The sequence below is a fragment of the Achroia grisella genome, unplaced genomic scaffold (assembly GCF_030625045.1).
Source record: "Achroia grisella isolate CSIRO2021 unplaced genomic scaffold, CSIRO_AGI_Agris_v1 utg511, whole genome shotgun sequence".
NCBI lineage: Eukaryota > Metazoa > Arthropoda > Insecta > Lepidoptera > Pyralidae > Achroia > Achroia grisella.
Genome location: NW_026712905.1, coordinates 2,423,002 through 2,448,540, shown reverse-complemented (window position 1 = coordinate 2,448,540; position 25,539 = coordinate 2,423,002). Strand labels below are relative to the sequence as shown.

Genomic DNA, 25,539 nt, shown 5'->3' with positions numbered 1-25,539 from the left:
GTAGTTGTACAAACTGCCAACACCTACCGACATTGACATCGTTGTACTCTACTCGGAAGGTGACCACGGCAGTGTCACCTAATTGAAATTTCAAATAGGTTATTATCTATTTTACCATAAAATTATTCTTATTTAAACTCGATTATCTATATTGATAACTGATCTACCATGAATGCGTCCGGGCTCATGACTTTGTGAGTTTTGTGTATGTATGTTTGAATAATCTTGCTTTTGAATAATACACTATTTAAACAATGAAAGAATTATTCGAATCGGTATAATAGTTTCATAGTTTCTTCATAATAAAATCTGCTATCTCTTTCTAATATTAGTATTAAAATTATTTGTATTAACCGTGAAAGCTATTAAATAGCAATCAAGACAAGTAAAAAAGCAAGAAGGTCCGTCCGATGTTACCATCACCCTTAAGTGTCAACCATCGCCTATATGTATACTTGAAGAGATTGGACATAAAAGAAGCAATTCCAGAATATTGTTAATTTCATATATCTGAAAAACGCTGTCTATATTCTTGTGGCAACTTTGTACAAAGTTTTGTAAACCTTATAAGTTCTTTTAGACACATTCGTTTACATATGCAGTAGCATCGAAAAGTGCTGAAGAGCAGAAATTGTAGGCAACGAAGAATGTCACACCTATTTTAATTATAATTTCATATATCTGAAAAACGCTTTCTAGCATCGAACGGTGTCACACCTATTTTAATTATATGTAGTTAGTACTAAAAGTGTAGTATTATTTTAATAAATTAAAAAGTCAATAAATTAAAAATTTTTATGGCCGCTGGATGCGACTACCATATTTCGCGTCCGCTATGCAATGTGAACAAACAAAATGATTAAACTCATCATGATTACCATAATAACTGCAGTCTTACAATGTTTGGTTCACTCATGAGAATTTCCGTATGTACGAAAATTTAATAACGCTACGATCATCTTCATTTGGCCTCAATACCGCTGTGATCATATATTTTGTTACAAATCGTCCCTAACAGGTATCACGTTCTTATAACAAACTGGGGGTGTGGCGTAACCTTTTGGTTTTTTACAAATACTTATTATCAATATTTCATTGGTAGTTGTTACAATTTATTTCAACATAATATATTGATACATTCGTATCTTGGTAGGAATATGCTACATCTTTTAAGAAAGAACATGCTCAGTAATAGAACAATAATGGTATGGTATGCATTGCAGCATTAAGCCAGCCCAGGGCCGTAAAATTATTTCAAGAGGTCATTGATTTAGTTTCGGTTCGTAAGGTTAGATTAAGAAAAAAACAATACATACAAATGACATTTTTATACTCAGATTAGAGTTTGTACAGGTAAATGGTACTATTAAGCTTTGAACGAGTTTTTCAGCTTTCTATGGGGAAGAATTGAACAAATCACACAAACATTATTTCGTTCTAAATGACGAATACCTGAAAAGTAGTATAAAACAAAACCCAACACATACCTAGTCGTATTATTTATTAGTTGGTAGTCAGTAGAACCACAGATAAGATAATATTGAACTATTCTAAATTGTTACTGTTGTTATTAGTAGCTCTATGTTTAATTTTGTAGTGTAGACAGCGGTAATATACAAAATGTTGTTGTTGAAAGTATTATTTTATATTCAAGAGAAGATGAAAATATTCTATTTCGTAATTATTTCTTTGTTATATTATGTTTAGCCAGGAGTGAGTGCGCTGGTATTAGCAAATGCTAGCAAGAGTAGCAACTTCTGCTATCCGGCAATGTTGTTACAGCATTGATGGATATTTAAAAGTGGAATCTTATGTTATTAACGTAAAACATTATTTCCAAAATATATTAATTGCATATAACAGTAATACACCTGTGTGTCTATTTACTGTAATCATCTTGTCAGAGGAAGACACGAAAGCAGGTGTTTCACATTGCCATCACAGTTCCAACCATTATAAAAACTCGTTCGACCTTCGACCCTAGAACAAATCACTTAAGCATTGCTCAAAATATAATTGGATGATTGTGGGAGAAGTAGTACATATACATATATATAAGTAGGTAAATTTGAACATATAAGTACATTTGAATGATTTAATTGAAACTTTCAAAAAGAGATCAAGGAAACGTTTAATATTTTGGACATTCTTGTAAAGAGTAGTAGAGTTTTCTGGAAAATAACCATCATTTAATAGTTGTATTTTTCTAACATGCTCTTAACAATTGCTTTATTAAGCGTCGGGTTTAAAATGTTTAACTCTTGTTACCTACAGATATATAACTACATAAAGTTAATTTTACAAATTTATTCGGATGTCCTGTAAAAAAACAGAATAAGAAATATATCCCACAAAAACGATATTATTAGTAACACAAGAAAACTATGTCGATAAAAAAAAAAAAACAATATAGTAAATACAGTAAAAAAAAAATTAATTAAGGTGTATCTTACTTTATGTCGATAGAAATGTAATGGTACTACTAATTCTCCTCTTTATGCAATTGTGTTTGTCATAAAGAGGGTAATAACAAAGTAAATTAACCCGAGCAACTGCGGTAGGATCGTATAACTTTGTAAAATGGGTACCTCCATCTCACCTATTTCTGTTGCCAATCAACTTGCTTTGCAACCTGTTTTGTAATTTTAGAACGAGATTAGGCAGCGAAAGTACAGGAAGAGAGTAATTTTTTTATACTACCACCGTGGGCAAACTAGCATACGGCCTATCTGATGGTAAGCGGTTACCGTAGCTTATGGACGCCTGAAACAAAGGCATGACATCATAATTCATAGGATTGCTGTATGAATGGTATGACATATTAACGTGACGTTGTGAACGACTTACCATAAGGTTATTTGTCATTCCAATTACATTAAAAAAATTAATATCAGTTGTACCATACTATACTAAACTATACTAAACTATTTTTTCTAGAAGAGAATCTAAATTATCAGGGTGACCAATTTCTTATAAACAAGCCACCAATTAAAAGTTTTATTGCGCAATTAAACTGAGTAAGAATTACGTATGTAAATTGTTTTATTCCATTATTTATTGAAGTTCAGTCACAGCCTACTAAGAATTAGACACATGCATGCCCATTGAATTTTAGGGGTGTCGTGCGAGCGTTATATTCAACAAAAAGTCGATAACACATCAAATATCTATTGTTCGATTGTTTAGTTAACTTCAAATATGAATGGTAGGTGTGAATATTAATGTGTCGCCTTACGAAATCACAATTATCTTGTTATTAGAATAAAAACATACATTCTATCCATAACATATCCATTTTAGGTAAACTTTAAACAAAGCATAGGTGGTTCAGGCGGTCCTATTTTAGCCGACAAGTAGCTTACAAACCATGCTGTGTTTTAGTATAAATTATTATTACTACGTATTTTGAAGTTTTATTGTTATACCTACAACAATAAAACTTCAAAATACGTAGACAGTTTAATTTAGTCCACAAAAATCGGCAATCATCGATTACAGTCACGAAGAGTACCGTAGACTTCATACTTTAATATAGTAAATGCGAAAGTAACTCTATCTGTCTGTTTGTCGGGCTTTCACGCCAAAACTACTGAACTGATTTAAATGAAATTTGCCACACAGATAGTCTAGACCCTGAGAAAACTTTTTAAAGTGAAAAATGCGTTGTAAGGGATTAAAAAGGGAGATGAAATGTTGTATGGCATTGTCATTTTTAAAGCTAGAACCTTACAACTTATATTTTAGGTTATTGATTAAATATGAATAAATATAACTTTAAAAAATTTACCCTTAAAAGGGTGTAAAATAAAATAGGGTAGGAAGGTTTGTATGGGAATTCGTTGTTTATTCCACGCGGACGAAGACAAAACGACCGATATAAACAATTGTAAACAGGAGTACAAATATATGTATACTGCAAGGGATCGAACGATCGACCCATCGGAAGCAAGGCGATATACTAAACCCCTAGACCAAAGTGACCGTTGCCATTCCCTAAATACATTCGAGGTACCTATGGTTATTTGCCTAGAGGTAACTGCAGCATGAACTAATCAAATTATATTGCAATGATTCGATACGTATTACTCATAGGTTAAAATTCAATCATATTTCGATCATGCTGGCTGTTATGACGTGATTAGTATGTACAGTCAGTTTCATATAAAATTAGATCTGTCTCTAATAAACTATTTTAATGCTGTTGGCCACAACTGGACTTTACAGTCTTAACTTCAAAAAATGAACCCGCGATAAGACTTTTGAAGGGACTGAAGGCCAACTCCTGCAAGGATATTTTAGTCTGAGGACGCTGATGTATACAATGCATCTTACGATTTTAGTCTAGGAGTTCGAACCTCGACTCAGGTCGTGGTAATATCGTTTCCTTATCGGATGTGACAGGTGATTGTTTAAAGTAGCGTATATTCTCCGTCATAGTCCTATAATGTATACATTTAAAATAAACATGGTGGCAAACAAGTATACGGCCCATCTAATGGTAAATGGTTATGGTTGACTATTGATGCCTGAGACACCAGGGGTGTCACGTGCGCGTTGCCGACAATAAAATAAAGACTTACTAATAAATAAAGAAAATATAACCTAATAAATGAGAAATAGTTCAAAACTATATAAGCTATGTTAAGAGTAAAGCCTTAGTCGAGACATGAAATAAGTAAAAATTGGGTTACCTGAATACAAAATATATTTTTTTAATTTTGAAAAGGTGGCAGTACATTTTTTTTTTATTTGATGTAGGTACATATTAATTTATGTAATTGTTAATTTCTTTCTGTGAGAGGAACAATAAATAGTTTTACATTCATTCATTCATTCATTTATTAATCAGAGGTGCTAATAGTGTTGCGGGCAATCATGTTTTTTTTTTGTTTATCTGCGATCGCACTGTATTGAATTAAATTGAATAGACTTTGCTAAACAAAGAGATATCATCAATACATAATATGGACATTTATTATAGAAATTGTTAACCGTTTCCCGTCATTATGCTTTTAAAGAGGCATCATAATGTCAATGGCAGTATCCGACTTTGTGACCCAAAAGTCATGTCAAGGTCACGACACGACACCAAACATGAAGAATGAACGTCAAGTGATATACGTAATCTGTAACCAACTGCATAGAGTGACTACGTATTGTATTTGTATTTGCTTCAATTTTTCGAAAGCAAAATCTATTAATTTCATTAAAAACTTTGTTGATAGCTTGTGCATTGTAGGTTCGATTACCGCACAATATAAATATGTATATAAAGTATGTTAAACTAATTTCCTGAATTCTACCCTTCCCTCTTGTCTTTATTTGGTCGTCACATATTTTGGAATTGTATTAGATACTAGCTGATCCGCGCAACTTTGTCTACATCTCACTTACTTGATATTTATCATATTTCGCTCAATTTACATAATATCTTTTTAAATTATATGATGTATCTATAAGCTATATCACTGCAAAGATTCATCAAAATTCGTTTTGTAGTTGTTGTGTGAAAGAGTAACAAACATGCATCCATCCAGACTTACAAACTTTCGCCTTTATAATATTAATATGATACTCAGAAAGTTTAAATTTTTATTTTTCGTTAATAATACATATTTTTTATATTAATACTTGTATATATTATATTTGAAATATGACGTCACAAAATTTAGCAGGTACAATAGGTACATAGGATAAAAAATATCACTCTTAATTATAACTATAGGAAACAATCGCAAAAACCTCATGTGATATTGTTAATTACCGTAATATTGTGAATCGGCTACGGGCGGTGGTCATTAATTACTCAGTTTTAGGGTTCCGAGCCGCAAAGATTGATAGAGCCAAATCCAAAACAACGAATTTGTCTCTTCGACTAGAAATTTAGACTAGTTTTAAATACCTTTAGTTCACTCATAATACAATTGTAAAACTCCAAGAGATCAAATTTTTTCCCCAAAATTTTGGAATTAACTTACAATAATCATATTTAAATTTATATCCTATTTCTTTTGGTACACTTCCAGAGTGGCGGTAGAATGCACATACGACCCCGTGACTCCTACCATAACGGGGAGAAGACATAAATATATGTTTTTGTAACATTTATACGCGTAATTAGTAGTAATTACAGATGACGGTAACAGCTGTTATTTGTTGTAGGACCTTTGTTATCTGTACTTCACAGATAAAGATTTTGAAGTTGAATTTGACTGGAAGCAGTCCAGCAGTATTTGCAAACATTGAAATGAGTGAGTAAAATATTTGTTTCTTGTAAATACATAAATAATACAAAACATCCAGACTATCACAAATTCAAATCGTGCGAGAAATCAAACCTGTGGCCATCTTTCGATAAACGTAAGGTGTGCTCAACTGCTAGTCCAGCGCGGTCGTCGATCTCCATCTATCTCAATTATTTTATTATTTATAATAATTATTAAAATCGTTCAAGTATTCTTGAGTTTATCCTTTTTCAAACATACAAAAGATCATTCAAATATTTCCACTTAATAACATTAGTATAGACTTGTTCAGAACCCTCCATGTGTAAGTCGGAGTCGTGCTCTGTCGGTTTTATTGTAGTATTGTTATTCGTTCCACAGATAACTGATATTATCACGTATGACGCAATACAAATCTGTAACTATTATAAATATATTGTTAGAATCTATACAAAAAATATTCACATATGAGCCTACACAATAAACTGGAATTATAAACATTCCGTCAACGATTGTGGTTGAAAACCATATCTAATTGACTATCCTCGATGATCTAACAGTTTAGCAAGTCCTCAAGTTCCAACGGTCGCGAGTTCGTTCCTTGCTTAATACAAACATTTGTATCCATTACTATGACTGCATATATTGGTGTTGTTATACTAAATATCATAAGTATCATATGTATTTGCAATAAAAAAGTATTCTAGTATGTTTATCAGTTCTCATGTTTTGTCACAAAATTCAAGTTTAATAAATAAAACTTGAATTATGTAGTAGGTGACGCTATGCGAATAATGGATTTTTAATATTATTATTAAAAACCTGAGAGTTTTAAGTATAAAATCCATTTTTGTTTAACTGGAATCCCAAACAATTTTACCATCAGGTGGATAGTAAGCAGTAAATGACTCCTATAAACATGAATCCCGATCATCTGGATGGATGGTGATCCTCTACCGTGCGTTTTTCCAGAAACTTTTTGCCACTCACAACTACATTGCGGAATCACCTTCCAGAAATGGTATTTCCGAACCATACGACAATGAAACCTTCAAGAAAAGAGCTAATTCTTTCTTAAAAGATATTAATAAGATCAGGACAATTGACACAGCGCCATCTAGTCTCAAGCTAAGCAGAGCTTGTGTTATGAGTACTAGAGAATTTATACAAATACATATAGACGTAATATATTTGACGCCCTCAGTGGTCTAGCGGCTTAGCACACCGATTTACTTCTGATGCTTACAGGTATCGATTCCTCGCATGGTACAAACATTTGTATTCAATGTTTGTATATCGGTATTGGTATTTAATATCAATACTGTTATTATAATATTGTATTGGTATTTTCTATATATATATATATATAATAATATGTATTTACAAAAAAATGTCTGAGCATTTATATGAGTATTTTAGTTTTTTTTAATTTGCGCTGTGTTAATTAAAAAAAATAAAAAGCATATTGCAAGCAAATTTGTGAAAACTCTGTCTCAGATAAATACAAGTTTAAATATCTCTATATGCATATCTCCTACAATACCTTAAAAGGTTGGACTTACGGACTAGTGGTGGTCTTCAACCCGCATACCACTGGTTTCCCAACCATTGCTTCATTGCTTCGTGTGGTTGTAAAAAGATGTCAAATATATTTAAAAAATACTATATCTATAATAATATCATATTAATTAGAAAAATATCATATAATCAATTTCCAATATGTACTCTTCATCTGCACTACACTAAGAAAAATCTAAATAATTTAATCATATAGGACATTGTTTCCCATTTATGTAAGTTCAAAAAACAACTCTCATTAAAGAACAGATTGAAAGTCCATGGAAATAACGACCTGATATTGTCACTGGGCATCAAATTACTTAGGTAACGAGCATAAAACACAGATCGGCAGACGCCAGCCATTTGCAGATGTCGAGATGCATCTACAGATCGATGCCGAATTCCATTCGATTGCGATGGCTATCGAATTATCGATTAACTAGACCAATAGAAAGCAGTGTAATCACATGGTCTTATCGAATTGTGCAGGTTTCACTAGAATCTGATTTTATTATGACATAAGATAAACACTTCCTTAACCTTTATTTCGCCCAATTTATAATATCTAATCCCAATTTATAATTATAATATCTTTTCAAGTTATAGCCTATGTGTTATTCTGATGTATTAGCTACATATAATACTGTAAAGTTTCATCAAAATCGGTTCAGTATTATTTTCGTGGAAATGTTACAAAAAATATTTTCACGTCTAATATTATTATTAAGATTTACAATAAATGTATTTAATTAATATAGTTTAGTCATTTTAATTTACTGAAAAAGAAAAGTCAAAAGCTTAGCTTATATAAAGCTTTTAGTTTTATATTTATACTTCACTATATTTCCATCACCAGAGAGTCAGTGTAAATATAAATTAACTCAATTTTTTGTGTCGCCCTGATTTATACTTTATTTATATTCATAAAGTTCTTTCTTAGATACCTACCTATTATAAATTTATACCTAATGTCCTTATTTAGTATTTTGTCTAGTGTTAGTACATATCTACCGTTACGTTAGTAGAATTATTTTGGTTGTAAAATTAACCCAAAATAGTTAATCAACAATGATTACCTTCGTTAATCGAAATACTTTTAGTTCCTTTCTTGACATTTAAGTTTAAGCATTATCTTAAAGATCCATTGATAATTGAACGTAAAATAAAGTAACCTAGCATATTGAAATAGTAGTGTGGGTCAGATTTACATCATATTTTACAACAATGTAACAGTTCTCTTCTTTAATTTAACCGTAGGGCACTAAGCTTTAACCACAAATCTATAGTTGAAACACTTATTTGTAAACCAACTAATATGCACGATGTACTGAAGGCATCCCTTCATGAGCAGTGGTGGTTGCTATAGCAACGGTCATAAAAGCCTGCGCGTGCGTTCATCTGCGCAGTCCGTGTCCACACGCTATCACTCCGTACGCACACGGTGAGTCATTTTGAAAAAAAAAAACTAGTTCGATATTCAAAATTTAGAAGTGTATTTTTTAAAAATGGAATTTCTAATGTGTTATTAAGGATATGTCTCAGAACATCGGATAGGTGTAGTGTTTAGTTGAAAGTGAGAATTTCAATTGTGCTTTTGGAAAAAAAGTTTTTGACAGAAATTAGTGTTAATACTTTTGTTTTGTATTTATTCTTATAGTAAAAATCATGGTATCTTACCACGTTTTATTTTAAAATAGAATGTAGTAGGATCCCTTGATTGTTACTAATTATACGTATAAATACTGACCGCATCAAATTTAAAACAATACATACTTATGTATTATTACAAAGTCTAATATTTAATAACTATGTGTGGAAATTTGATTAAAAAATCCGTACATAGTTGTAAAATATTAGTGCAAAATAAACATACAATATATTTAATATTTATTCAAAATACTATATTGTCAAATTTTCTGTCTTTAAATACAATTTAAATGTCATTAAGTAAATTATATCGATCCAAACAGTTGTTTATATTAACATATAATAATCCATACCGAATCTGCGTTAAGTATAAAATATCTTAAAAAACCGTTATTTTGAAACATCGTTCATACGTGATGAACAATGTATTAAAAATATCGATTTTATAAGAAACCCTGTGCCACAACGTCACATATCTATATCCTGTGAAATTAAGAAATAGTTATGTCTTAAATACTTTGCTTAGACTTCTTACCTTTTTATGAATATCTAAGCGGTTTAGCGAATTGATGGTGATCCAGAGTTCGATTTCCGTCCGTATATTATTCATGACTACAAATTTATATTCCACTTAAACTATGTAAAGTTTAAATGTTGTGTTATATTTTGTACAAATTGACAGTTTATAGAATAATGGTATTTTGTGTTCGAACAGTCTTTTTATAGTGTTGATGTTGATAAATTTATTAGCATCAAAAATTGTATAATTTTAAACACAATGTAAATTGAACTTTATAAATAGTAAATTGCCTGAACAGTAAATAAAAAAAAAACTTATTTCTATACATTATATTGAAAAATTTGTGAATTGTTTCTGTCCCTAAATAACTTATTTATTTATTATTATTTATATCAATTTATACTATATTCAATGTACACTATAAAGAAAATAGAAGCCAAATTAATATCCTCACTTTGGAAGTTGGTTAAAAATGACTCGGCATCTCGAGTGTTTGTGACAATACCAGTTTAAAATTCTTTTCTCATTATTGGCCGCGTTTTTACATATGCCCAAACAATGTTACCTATATAACTACAATACAGATTGTCTCACATGTTGTGAACTTAATCAGTTTCTTTGCCATTGTTACGCCTATCTTAAACACATTATGGAAGGAAGTCTTCCTGTCTGTATCATGATCTTGATGATTTATTATGACAGTCGCGATGGCCTAGTGGTTTAGCATAACGCCCCGATCACACTGGTTCAATTCTCACATAAAGTTAATCGTGTTTGTATATGTTTCCTATAATTATATATATTATATATGGTGCACCCGCCTGAGCTATCGACTTACGCTAGCGGGGCACCAATGGAGGATGATAAGATGAGGATGAGATCAGGTCAGTTGGCCCATCGTGACAAATTCACCAGGAATATGTCAGAATGGTTTCCAGGGGCAACCGCGTGGAGGTCAATCCCAGATGGGTTAGTCAGAGGCATTGTCTAATGTCGATGTTATTATGAACGTAATATTTGACATGCCCACATTTCGCTGGGTAGATATATTTTGAATCCAGTGTCCAGTATAAGATGTGTGATGTGAACTTACAGAACCGACTTCTTGGTCCTTCGGAATGTTAACACATGTGTGGCATCACGGGCGTCACGTGATGTGATGACGTGATGTCTGTAGTGCTGTTTATATATATAGATGACGGTTACCACTTACCATTAAGTAGACCAGCACTACGTTTGCCATTGCATAAAAAATCTATAAATCGCTTTTGTGACATCGATTTACGTACGTATTTTAATAGCGTCACATATCTATATATATAATATGATCTGATCTTTATTTATTTTTAATATTGATACAAATAAAGAAACAAATTATGTGTTATGTACTCAGAAAACACATAGAATAAACCTACTTTTTATGTATATAAATTATAGAGAATGCGCGTGATGAAAAATATAGAGATCACTAATTGCATCTGATTCCTTTGCCCAATACAGCTTTTTAAAAAAATAATTACATTGTCTTTATCAAGCGTTAATAACGACGATTCGCAATCCAATTAACAAAACTTGAAATCCCACACGAAAAGGATGACCTCACGGCACTTTTATCACAAATAAATTATTGCTTAATTGATCCTTATCAAAATGTATTTAAATCGAGTTACAAGTTACGTTTCAAACAATAGACATTATGTGCATGCGTCTTCATTCTCTATCTGTGAGATAAATCTTAAACGAATTCAATTTCCTGCTAGTTATCTAGTTAACAAGTTAATTGGGACAACTTACTGGTAACTTCAAATTGGTGATCTTTGTATTGCACCATACTGGTATACTATACTAACCTTGAAGTAGAGTGTAGTCACATAATCAGTTAAACACATAAGAATTTATAATTAAAACAAATAAAAATAAAATCAGTTTAGTAAAATATATATATAGGTAGATTAGGAAGAAAGTAATAATAAGGCATTTGTGGTAACACACTTGTATTTTTATTGTATCTACTATAAATTTTATTCCACACTTTGCACCGTATGATTTAAATTTTTAAAAAATCATTGTTTTCATTCATTCTAAATATGTAATAAACGATATAAACTCAAACTAAAAGAAAGATCAGTTTTTTATGAAGAAAGCAACACTACACTCAGCAGGGGGATCCAAACAAAATGAATACTTATATGTATAAACAGTTTAATAGTAAATATATCTAAATTTAATATTTAAAGAACAAATACTTTATTTGTTTTCCGTTAGGTAAACGAAATGCTTAACGAATTTCAAATTATAGAAATGTACCTACATAATCAACCGAGATATCGATTATATTCAGTTTATGTTTTTCTTGTAATAATTGCATCTGTGCTTAAGATATATTCAAGGTGCTACATGTATGAGTATATAGGTGACGATTGCCACCTACCATCACGTCTGATGTTTTGCCATTCCAGTTACCATAAAAAACCTAGGTAGATGTGATACAACTGCAACACAGTTCTAAATATTTTGGACAATAAATATACATAAACATATATTTTCAAACTACTTGAAAATATAGTAGTATATATATTTATATATTAGTTGTAGTTGTGTCAGAAACATACTAATTGAACAGATAATGCTACCTACGTGACGTATCATCTCCATTAAGTAAAAATAATTAAAACCCCTATTTCGCCACGGACAAAAGATTAATATATTTCCACCATACAGTTTAAAAAAAATGTTGTAGGTTCATATGTCTTTTTTTAATAGTGTTTTCTTTTTTACAGGTTTAGTCTAGGTCTAGGATAGCAGCACCGGCAACATGTTGCGTTCGATAACATTTTGTTGTAAGTATATTTTTTTGTATCTAATTTTTTCATGTCATTACTAACCATGAGTCGTCAAATGTTACAGCACTATCCGATAATGACAGCCACTATGAAAGACTGTTGTCTACATACCAGCTGGAATCAGCTAGTATGTAGATAACAGGCAAACGTTGTTTCGCCATATAAATGAAAATCTTCATTAAAAGATAGGGTTGATGATAGAAGGATGAAAATTTAAGGTTGTATGTATTTTAAATGTCAAATTATAAATAATAGTTGTCCTTAAAATAAAAATAAAATGTTAGGGGTGGATAACCCTTATAACTTAGGGGTATGAAATATAGATAGTAGCCAATTTTCAGATCAACTGAATATGCATATAAAATTTCATAAAATCGGTCAATCCGTGTCGGAGGAGTATTGTAACAACATTGTGACACCAGAATTTGTATATAAAATTTAAAAAATCTCTTGCTACTAATCAACTATTAGCAGTCATTGAGTTGGACATTTTTTTAAATCTACGCCAAAGAACTGCTTAAGTAACCATTTGACGTCTCTGAGTGTGAATACATTTTTTTTATCTTATTTTCTAAATAATGATAGTTTACATATATTTACATATAAGTTAAATAATGACATAATATTTAATTAATTTGTTTCACTTACTCATCTAATACTGAGATAACTCCATTCGTTGCGGCTTGTGATTACGTTTAGTTACATTTGCAAAAATAACCTATACCACCCGGAGAGTATCAGATGAGTATATACTTTTTAATGCGCAATAATGGAATGGTTCACCTGGCTGCTCCAGTGGTACCATGTAGTACCTACATTGCAAGCAATTGGGTCATTAGTTCCCATTACATGTAATATTATCTTAACGGTGCTATTACTAATCCCCATACCACGATGTGCATATTAAAACAATATGGATAATTACTTTATTTGCAACTAAAAAAATTATGCGTAGTTTCTAATATTATTATGATATGATGCAGTGTCTTAATTAATTAATATAAATTGGTCCAGGGTCCACTAATTTATAATAAACGGGGTACTCAGATTTTTTTTCATTGTCAACTATTGAAGTCCATGGGAGCTTTTGACATGTCCACATTTTGTTGGGTACGTTTGATACCTTTTTTAGTTAATAATAATAACTATTAACCTGGATAATAAATTTCAGGCTCGTTAGCTTAATTTACTTATTTACTACAGAACACAGGAGTACTTTAAAACTAGGGATTATACATTTTATATAGGATTATACAAGATTTTGTTTTATTTAACTTCCTAAGTTTTTAATACCAAAGGTACCTTTATATTCTATGTTTGCACATCTTCTAAACAACGTGTATATACGTTGTTGTGTAGCGCTAATAATCCCATAAATTGTTTAACTCGAGGTCATACTCCTATTTTATTTGCTAGATTTAATATACTTTTAAAGTCATTGTCTTCAGTGAGAACCAACAATAATTTAGCAGTTTTTATTCCTCTAACTTTTAGACAATAGTTATAAAAGCTTCGTACAGATATTCTAAATCATGTCTAGCCAACTGCTTAAATAATAATAAAAACTGTACCCCTTGATTTTACAACCAATTCTTCTAAACTGAAGTAGCTAATAAAATTGGACGGTATATGTATTTAGTGATAAAAAATATCGACTTTTTTATTGTAAAAATGTTTTAATGTGGGGTTGAACCGGCTACCATTGCAGGTGAGGCAATGTGTCACCAATATGAGTGATGATGGTTGCCAATACCTTTGTTATATATTAATTACTACTATCTATAAGTGTATTATATTGTTTATTGGACTTTAAATACATTATTTATTTATTATATATTAATTACTACTGTCTATAAGTGTATTATTATTAATTTAAATACATTATTTAAGTATGTTCATTAGAAATAATGTTAACAAAGGAGGAGTTATCTTTAAAAGAGATCTTTTCTAGTCAACTCAATACAGTCAAAATGTGAAAAAAAATGCTTTTAAAAAATGATAAAGTAACAATAAATATTAAAAAAATTAAAGATATGATGTCCAAAATAGTGATATATTATTATGAATGTATTATATTATTTTTAGTTAAAAGAAAAATAACAATTCACACTTTGTTGTTTATTCATATCACCAAGTTACGTATACTTGTTTACCTAAAATAACACAATAACTGTGGAATATTTAAGAAAACTATTAGAAATGCTACAATAAGAAGTAAACAAACTCATAAAATCGCATACTGTGTCGCCTAAATTAATATTGTTATGCGAGAATGCGAATTTTGTGAATTTCCATATACGTGCAACCACTGTACGTATTCAAAAACGTCTTATATAATTTTTCTATTTATTATTACAGATTATATTTAATTATTGCGTATACGTTCAAACCTGATGAAATTGCTATGAGACGCTAGTGTCAAATGTAACAGTTAAGAATATTTTAGAATTAAACTCAATTTATATAAAGTTGTGTTCATTCACCAGTTTATTTCTCTGCCGCGATTTTCTTAAGTGAAATGAAGCTTGCGCAGTATGAGATTTTGTACTTAAATTTGCGACTGGGTATGTCACCTAATAATAAACTCATGCTCAAGATACCAGCATCATATACATAGTAAATATATGTGGGAACTAGCTGTTCCCGCGACTTCGTTCGCGTAGAATTTAACTTTATTTTTCTAAAATAAAAGTAGCCTGAAGAACTAAAAATTATTTGTTAGTCTTAATTTATTCGTTCAATTAGGTACTGATAGGTTCAAAATAATACATTTACATTCTGCATCATCCCTTATTTTATCCCCATGGGGGTTGAATTTATCAAAATCCTATTTAAGCGAACGTCTTCATCATAGTAGCTCCAATCTTTAATTTCAGTTCAATCAGTCGAAAATCTAAGAAAATTTATACAAACTTTCATCCCCTATTTTATCCCCTTAGTTCTTTCTTAGTCACATTTGAGTTATATATATTTAGTGGAAATATCGTAGATGACACTTGAGGAACACTTTTATAATATTATATTATTTATTCAAATATTACAATACGCAATACGCATAAATCCTTTTCCCACATATATATATATATATATATATATTTATATATATATACGAAAAACAAAAGTATTTATTAAAAAATACTAGTAATTTCTCTTAATCAGTTATTAGAACCTCGACTCAATATTTATCATCATCATAATATCAGAGAAGTAGGTTATGGATTCAGTTTAGCTTCAGTAAAACCGGCCGCCTGTCTGATGTCAACCCTCCTCGGGCATAGGGTGCAAGTTATTATAGTCGGCATATCGAGTTCTTCTTTCTTTTTCTTCGTTCTTCATTCTTTTCTTAATCTTCCCCGGTAGCATCACCTTATAGATAACTCTATACTAATATATGAGGTATTTTTTCAAATCGCGTTGAGGTCAACCTGTGTCATTTCGTTCTATAAAAACCATTTAAAACTATAAATGTTTTTTTGTTGTTGTAATGCGGAATCTTAAACAATATGTTCTATACTAATTATATACATAATAGTGTAATTCTACACACTTCCTAGAAAAAAAATCTTTTGTTATTTACTCAATCTAACAATATTTGAGTTCTTTGTCATTAAGTATTAAAAACTAAATTAGTGGATTTCGTATAATATAATACACCATGTAAAGATGATAAGATCGCATCATTATGTATTTTTTATTTGGCTATATAGCTAATGATATCGCGTAAATGGACGCAACTCTACCATTGCTTTATCTTGTTCACATTGTATAACTAAAGTACACACACATTTAACTCATCGTGCGAGCCTACGGCAGTCTCTAAAATGAGGTTGGTTTGTTATTGGTGTTTTCATCACTCTAGAGTAAGTCGTAAGGACAGTAATCACTAAACCATGAAACTCTTCATATATCTAATAATATGTATGTAAATAAATGAAAAAGAAATATATAATAATATTTTATTTCATTACAAGAAAAAAGAGCTAGATAACATTTATTTAATTAAACTAATATCATAAATGCAGACGTGTGTCAGTCTGCCTGTTTTTTTACCTTTTAAGATAAAATGACTGAACGATATCCGTTCGGTCATTTGAAAAAATTGAGAGAATTGAAATTTCAGAAATGAAATTTGAATATCAGGATAATGGACATAGATATCTAAAAATCCATAACCGAAATCGCAATAACTGTTTTACATATGCAACATGTTTTGTATAATATATATTTGATATAATATTACAATTAATTTGATGCTTTTATTTCAAAACGCACCCAGAGGAAGACAGCATCTCTTGTTGACGAAATCACCTTTCACCTCTGCCACAACATCGAATTTGTTATCTAACCATTAATTATCAACATTAAAAAGAACCATGTCATAAGGCGTGTCTATGGCCATTCATTTGCGGACTTTTCTATAACAGATGCAACAAACCAATAGTGACCTGACCTCTGTACATGCCATCTATAATTTAATGAATATTTCGTACGTACAAATTATCTTTTAAGTTCAATTTCCAAATATTTCAAGGACATTTTATTGCATGTCAGTATATGTACCTATATTCAGTTTTATTGATTCTTTATCTTTATCTGTAGACACGCTTAAAATATTTCGAAGGGTTTTCTGAAAAGTTCTGTTTAAAAATATTTCAAAATTCTCTTATTTATTCTAGTTTACTGTTCGAGTTTGGATTCCTCGCTCGGTATAACTATTTCTATTTATGAGTATAATCCTGTTTGTATTTTTCGGATAGTTTTCTATGTATATTATGTATTATTTACAAAAAATATATCTATGTATTTATATCAGTTGTCAATACCCATAACATAAGCTGCGCTTAGCTTGAGACTAGATGGCGCTGTGTAAATTGTTCTGAGATAATTACATAGAAATTTGGTTTGATAAACTAGAAGAAGACTGTAAGGTAGTATTTACAGTAGTTATGTAAATTAATATTTATTGTGTATTGTTAAACTATTTTCAGAGGTCAAATAGTAGTTGACATGTTGTGATTTATCTCCATCTAAGTCCATAACAGCAATTTTTAATAAAACATACCAACATGTGTTAGTAATTGGACCTACCAAATTACTTATAAAATCACCAACCCGCAGGGCTTAATTGCGAAATAAATGCTTCCTTATGATGACTATGACGATATATAATCATTGTAGCTGTACTGTTAGTACTTGAATTGAACAACTTATATTGCCTGTAGAATTTTTATAAACCAAGCTCTCATTTTTTCTCATGTGTACATATAAAAATAATTACAAAGCATCTTATCTACCTTGTTTTATTAAGAGGTTTGAGCTATTAATCTGTACTATAGACAAACTGTAGCACTAGGCAACTGACATAAATACTTAAAACATACATAATATATATAGAAAACACCCAGACTAAACCAACAATCATACTCATGAATACAAATCGTATCGTACGATCCCGTATATCGAACCCACAATCACTTGAAGTAAGGCGGTGTGCTAAACCGGTAGACCACTGACGCTTATTGTAGCTGTTTGCTTTAATTAAATCCGTTAGGAGGGGGAAAGGGGATTGTTGATCTTATTGCTAGCAATGTACCATGTCAGGTTGTCCTCCACGCGGTTTCCCCTGGAAATCATCGTGATAAAATCTTGCTGAATTTGTCACAATGAGCTAATCAATTAGCAATTAGGTCAACCTAACCTCATGCTCATCTTATCATCCTCTACTGGTGCCCCGCCAGCGTAAACCGTTAGTGCAGGCGGAAGTACAATTCCATGATCATCCATAAAAAAATACATTATCATATATGCATATATAGTTACAATATGATTTAGTGACGAAAAAAAGACAACAATAGTATCGAAACAGTTCCTTATTGTGTCCATCATCTCCCAAAATGTAGTAATCACATTAGGCTGAAATGATGAAGAAATGTAAAATGTGAAGAACAAATTGTCTTGTCACTGCAAAAAATGGTGATTAACATGACATCGACTTGCGCGTATCATTAAATCATCAACGACGAACGATTAACCACTCCCAAATGTAAAACACAATTTTATCTATGACTATTTTCTCACATCTGTTTCAAAAGACTCCGCGTTACTTAAGCAAATTGCAAGCGACATAACGCCCGGTAATAAATGAACGTATTCGCGCCTTATCACGGATCTTGGTAACCTCTTCAATTTCCGACAGCTTTTCAACAAGGCAATATGACCGCTATGATCTAGTAATTAAGACACTAGTCTAGATGTTACCAAATAGAGCACTCCAGTTGTCTAGTTATAGAACTTCCTTGTTCTATTTCGTGACGATTATACACGAGTGGCGCCGCCGTGCGGTGAAAATGTAAGACTATGTCGTAACATAACTCTTCTATTTGAAATTTCGACACTACCATCAACGGAGGTCAAAAAGGTAATACTTTTCAAAGGGCTGGTCACTTTGAAAAAGCTAACGAACAAAATTATCGTGTTAATATTAGCAGCTTAGTTTATTAGAAGAAGATACTAGAATAAGAAGATACTAGCTATTCACGAGCAAACAGCTGAATAGATTTTCTTTAATTTTGGTATGAAAATACATTATATTACAAGAATGGACATAAGTCATTTTATCTTAAAAAAGCAGTCATAGTCGATTTACTACTAGCTGACTATATTTTTATGGGTTTGGGCTATTGCCAGGGGCTTTAGACCTTAGTACTACGACTTACATAGATTCTTTGTCCAGCCTCTTTTTCAAAGTAGACCTAGACCTGTTAGGGGCAAGAATTGAAGGATATTCTTAGGAGCGTTGGTTCTTATCTCCTCAGGATAGAGTATAGTTTCCAAAGGAAATATTTCGTTTATGCATGAATGGACTACATTGCAACCACATAAAATGTGTAGCGTTTCCTCTTCAGCTTGGCAAAATCTACAGATAGCAGATTACAACTCAAACAGTCGCAGTAGGATATTTTAGCCATTTATGCGTGTTACTTTTTTATTTCATGAAGCATAATATAAGGCACATATATTGAATAATTTTTTTATAAATATAAAGATAAATAAACATATATATTCATGCATACAAATATTAGCATTGTATTCGAACCCGCGACTATCGGGATGTAGTCGTAAATCAGCGTGCACAATCACTGGACCACCGAGGCCGTCATTGTAGTGGTAAAGTATCAAATTGTATTATATATGAGTACACAGGGCTTTACATTGTTTCCAAACAATGAATATTTTAACGCTATATTAAGTGATTTCCTGAGAAATAATACCAAATTGCGTATCATCACGACATCCAGCTATGACAATCATAATTTTATTCGAATATCGTCTGCATTGCTTTGAGATAAAGACCATCAACAACGTGTTTTGTTTTGTAGGTAAAGGGATAGTGATTGGGGCTTTATTTTACAAATCCTAATACCCAAGGCGATACTTTCGCAATTTGTACTGCTTTTAGACCGCGAAATAGTCGTAACTAAACAAAATTGCCACCCTTCTAGGATCATTTACTCTTCTAACAACAGCTGTATATAAATATCGCTTAGTCTAGTATTTCGCAACATTTTCTGATAGTCAATACTTAATAATTAGTTAGCATCATTCAGCTTTACGAAGAGCCACATCTTGACCGTTTATTACTATACGATAAGTATTTGAAATGTCATAACACCATCACGACTCTTATCCCAGAAGAGGTAGTCACATGCATTGTCAATGTCGTATTGTTGTAAATGCAATCCAATAGAGGACGAGCGTACCAATGTCCATCGGATTAAGTTATGGTTTTATATCGGCGTTTTCTTTACCGGGGGTCAGTTACAAAAGTAATTTATTTGTTTTCGGTGTAAGCCAGATTTCAAGTCTCAACCACTTGAGCGTAATTCATGGTAGGAAATCACTTTGTTCATCACAACAAATCAGAAGTATGATCCGTCAGGTACGGTCTGGATTTCTACGATATTTACAAAAAAATATATACATATAGTACAACATTTGTTTAGTTTGGGTCTAGATGGAGCTGTGAAAATTATCCTGGGTTCTCATTAGTGTTAATATGTTACGGTTCTCCGAAACAGCATTACGTAAGGATATTTTCCCCATTAGATCAGTTGCAAAACCGTCTGTCTTATGGGTGACGGCTCTCACGCGATCTCATCTTGCAAATGATGTCGCATTGTGGTTGTACGTATGGGTATATAGGTGAAATGAAGGTACCCATCTACATACGTAGGCAACTTTGTATAAATCTCCCACTTGTGTTATTTTAGTGGACCACCTACAAACGCTTTACTCAACCCGATAACCACGATAGACATTCAGTTCGTTTGCATAAGTACCTGTGTCAGTCTGTGATCGTTGCTTCTAAGTAGCTTGCTTGTGTGCAATGATAGTATGTTTTGGAATATAACAATGAAATGACAGGTAGTTAGGAACGGAGGAACGTAGTCCTTAGTAACGATTTAGCGTTTAAAATATATACTTATTTTTTTTCTGATATATATTCTTTGTCTATTTACAGCGTTACTGGCTCTAACCTTCGCCCAAAGTGGATATGAGTACAATAAACCTGACACTCCGTTTGGGCAAGGGACGTCTCCGAGCCGACCGGTGGGAGCACATACAGGACCTTCTGGCGGATACCCAAGCTCTCCTACAGCCCCCTCATTCCCTGCTATACCTCCAAATCAAGATTTTACCAGTTCTGTATCGGGATCAACATCTAGCCATACATCTGGTTCGTCTGGTGCAACTAGTAGTCAAGGAAGTCCAGGCTACCCGTCGTCTGCTCAAAAACCTCAAACTGGATTTCCTTCACAAGGTTCAAGTTTGCAAAGCCATACATCTTCTGCTGGGTATCCTAATCAAGGAAGTTCAACATATCCAGGACAAGCTCAAAGTTATCCAGGTCAAACAGGAACAGCACCAGGAAATACAAATTTTGGAACTAATACTCCTGGCGCTACAGGACCTGGGTTAGGATCTAGACCAAGCACTCCTGTGTTTGGTTCCACTAACCCTGGATTTGGAACCAGTGGGCCAGGATTTGGATCTAGTGCTGGTTCAAGACCCAGTTCACAAGACTTTGCCTCCGGTTCATCAGGATTTGGACATGGATATGAAAACGGAAATAATGGAGCTTATGAAGGCGGCGATTATTCGGCTATCCCTGGAGAGCCCAATATAGATTATCCTATTTATACAGAAATTCCACAAACTTCATTTAGATGTGACGCTCAAGCTTATCCAGGCTATTACGCTGATGTTGAAACCCGTTGTCAAGTATTTCACGTTTGTGCCAATAATATAACTTATGATTTCCTATGCCCTAATGGAACAATTTTCTCTCAACAAGTTTTTGTCTGTGTCTGGTGGAACCAATTTGATTGCAATTCTGCTCCTAGTCTTTATGGCCTTAATGCTAATCTGTATGACTACTCCATAACAGGATCGTCTCATGGTAGTTATAACAATGCTAATAATGACTACTCACAAAACCTACAGGGTACTGGATCATCTGGAAACTATCAAGGAAGTTTATCACCCCAAGGACCTTCTGCTTACCCTGGAAGTACTAGACCTCAAAATCCCTCAGGAAATTATGCCGATTCTAGACCACAAGCACCCTCAAGCTTATATCAAGGAAGCACAGGTTCTCAAGGACCTTCATCATATCCAAGTAGTCCTCAAGGTACTTCTTCATATCCAAGCAATTCTGCTGCCCAAATCTCATCTTCATATCCAGGGAATACCCCATCTCAAGGACAATCATCATATCCGGGTAGTTCAGGTCCAGAGGGTACTTCCCAAGGACAAGGACACACATCTTTCCCTGCAACACCGACTAGTTCTGGTTACCCTGGAAGTAGCCAAGGTTACCCATCAGGTAGACCAAGTGGCCCCAGTTTTCCAACAGGAAGACCGCAAGATAATCAAAGTAATGCCCAATTTCCGGTTACTCAGCCTAACAGAGAATATCTCCCACCTAGAAACTGATGTAAGAAATTATTTTTACCAATAATTATAAAAAGCGCATGAGTTCATTTAAAATATAATTTATATCATTTAATGGTATGTTATAATGGTTGAAATTTGCCAAAATTTATTGTTAAGAGCCAGTACAAACATTATGTGAAAGAATAATTAGGTCGGTGTTACTCGTTCAATTGAAATAATATTTTAATCTGTTACTAACCAAATTTCTTTTTCGAAACATGATTATTTAATTTGAATTTGTTTGTATTAGAAAATAAGTGAGTGTAGCATGTAAGTGTTTAATTAAATTTACATTCAAAATGTGATTAAAGTTCATAAAGTTACCAAACCCAGTGGCTTCATTACTAATAAGAACACATTGATATTTCCTATGTAGTTTAATTTTCTTTTCTATATTTTGTATATAAGTGTAAATGTTTCATACTAATTAAAATGAAAATGATCAAACAAATTCAGCATTTTATTTCTTTGGTATGTTACGTTCAGGCACTATCGATATTCTTGTACCAGTACGACTTTTCCTTCTGCCAAATTCTGAAAATAGTTTTCCTCCAAAATTGGACAAACTTTTGTTTAAAAATTCAACAATAGAATTATACTCGTCACAAAATACTGGCATGTAGTTACCATCTAAAATAACTTTCATCAGACCAGTCTCGTTTAGTTTTTTTACAGTACTTTGATATTGTAATACATTATAAAGTTTATTAACACTCAAGTAAGACAAATTGTTATAAGATAAATTCAAATAACAAAGTACCATGTTACCGAGACAATAACAGTGTCCATTTTCTGGATTAACTGCTCCACTGCTGAAAGGATCACGAAAAGGTCCAACCAATTCTCCGGCTATCATTTCAGCTCTATGTTTACTGTCTTCCAAATAAAGGGGCAAATTTTCTTTTTTTGTTTCTTTTCTTGAGCTGCATTTACTTTTCAATGAAGTTGTTGAACCTTTCTTTTTTTTAGTACTATTTATTTTACTGTTCTGGCTATATTCATCATTAGATCTATTTGCATATAATTCATTTAAATATTTCAAGTACACTGCATGTCTCTTTTTTAAATATTCAATATGCTTTTTACGTTTATTTATATTTTCATTATATGTTAAAGAAAAACATTGCAAAGCATCAAGTATGTACCCAGCTCCGTCATCACCTATGTGGTTGTCTGATAAGTTCAAATATCGTAAACATCTATTTGTTCTAAGAGCTTCACCTAAGTACTTCGCTCCTATATCCGTAATGTGGTTAGATGTTAGATTTAGAAGCAATAAACTCTTCTCGGCTGGACATGGGTGACATAACTTCAATGCTATTAACTTGCAAACTACATCATTGATTTGACATCTGCATAGAGAGATATTTCTGAGACGCACGCATTTTGCGTCCAATAAAATGTGATAATTTCCTTCTGGTACAAAGGATCCATCGAGGCATATATTGGTTATCGAAGATAATGGAAGCATTTTAGCTAATTCGTGATTAGTATACATGTCAATACGACAAGATCGTATAGATAATTTCGTTAATTGTTCATATGACGGAGCTAAATAACTGATTATTTGAATTAATGCTCTTGGTACCTTTGTTTTATGAAGAACAATTTCAGTAAGACGTTTCATATTATCATAAAAAGCTATTATTAATATAGCATTTTCGTCGGCTAGTAAATCAATTTCCGTGCTAGTATCATTAATTAATTTTTCATCAAGTTTTTCTAAATCCACACGTGTACTGACTTTGCTGGACAAAACAGGGTGCTTCACGCTTATTTTTTTATATTTTACAGTCTCCTCTTGTTTAAGTGATTGAAAGAAGCCATCTAAAAACACATCACGATTTTATTTTAATATGTCTTATAGTAACTATTTTATATATTTTATCTGTAGGATAATTTTTTTTTATTATACATTCTAACAAGAATTTAACCCGTATCTCTCAGGTATTGAGTCTTTGTGCAATTTCAATAATTCACGGGTATCGAATTAGCAATGGCAATATATTCAATATTAGATTAGTAAATAGACTTACTTAAAGGAATGTGCTTTACGAATTTACAATGTAAAATATTTTTAGGCATAGGGATGATTCTGATAAATATTGGAACTTTTGCAGTGTGGATAGAAATTATTCACACTATTCACGCTACTTAATAGCGTAATTATAATATTTGACACCAATGGCAAATTCATCGTACACATTGGTTCGTCTAATAATGTTTCACGTGATAGAAACACAAGTTTATGCTCATCAAAGAAAGATCATAGATGGGTCACAAAATTTATATCTGAATTTGACTAATATAAGTATCACTCAGATACATACCTCTATAAATAAAGAATAATTATAGTCTGTAAAAGCTTACCGCGTTGGTATTCCTTCTTGACAATGACAGGATATGGTATTTCTTTTGGGAACTTTCTGCAAATTAAAGGGAGATAGGTCTCAAAATTCTCCTTGATATCGTCATCTGAAACGCTGTGCACAGATTTAACGGACCGCATCGATCTTACAGATCGAACTGATTTAACTGTCCCCATTCTGGACACTTTCATTTTATAAATAAATTTAATTAAATCTAACTACAATAAATATAAATATACAACTATAAATAAAATTTATTCAAAGAATTCACTAAAGTAAAGTCATGAAAAACAAGTATAAAATGACAATTTATTCTGATTTTAATCTTTTTTTTAATAAAACTATCGAATAATACAATAAGGAGGTAAAAGAAGTAAGCC

General features: G+C 31.9%; 2 protein-coding genes across 2 annotated transcripts; one reads left to right on the top strand and one right to left on the bottom strand.

Moving 5' to 3' along the window:
- Positions 1-9,197: 9,197 nt before the first annotated feature.
- LOC131846432 (collagen alpha-1(I) chain-like) lies at positions 9,198-22,997 on the top strand. The gene is made up of 3 exons (XM_059195723.1): positions 9,198-9,225; positions 12,732-12,791; positions 21,316-22,997. The coding sequence occupies exons 2-3, from the start codon at positions 12,767-12,769 to the stop codon at positions 22,788-22,790; spliced, it is 1,500 nt and encodes a 499-aa protein (XP_059051706.1). The 5' UTR covers positions 9,198-9,225; positions 12,732-12,766; the 3' UTR covers positions 22,791-22,997.
- A 131-nt stretch (positions 22,998-23,128) lies between these two features.
- On the bottom strand, positions 23,129-25,455 carry LOC131846431 (leucine-rich repeat-containing protein 71-like). The gene is made up of 2 exons (XM_059195722.1): positions 25,161-25,455; positions 23,129-24,617 (listed from the first exon to the last, which is right to left on the bottom strand). The coding sequence occupies exons 1-2, from the start codon at positions 25,348-25,350 to the stop codon at positions 23,251-23,253; spliced, it is 1,557 nt and encodes a 518-aa protein (XP_059051705.1). The 5' UTR covers positions 25,351-25,455; the 3' UTR covers positions 23,129-23,250.
- Positions 25,456-25,539: the final 84 nt, after the last annotated feature.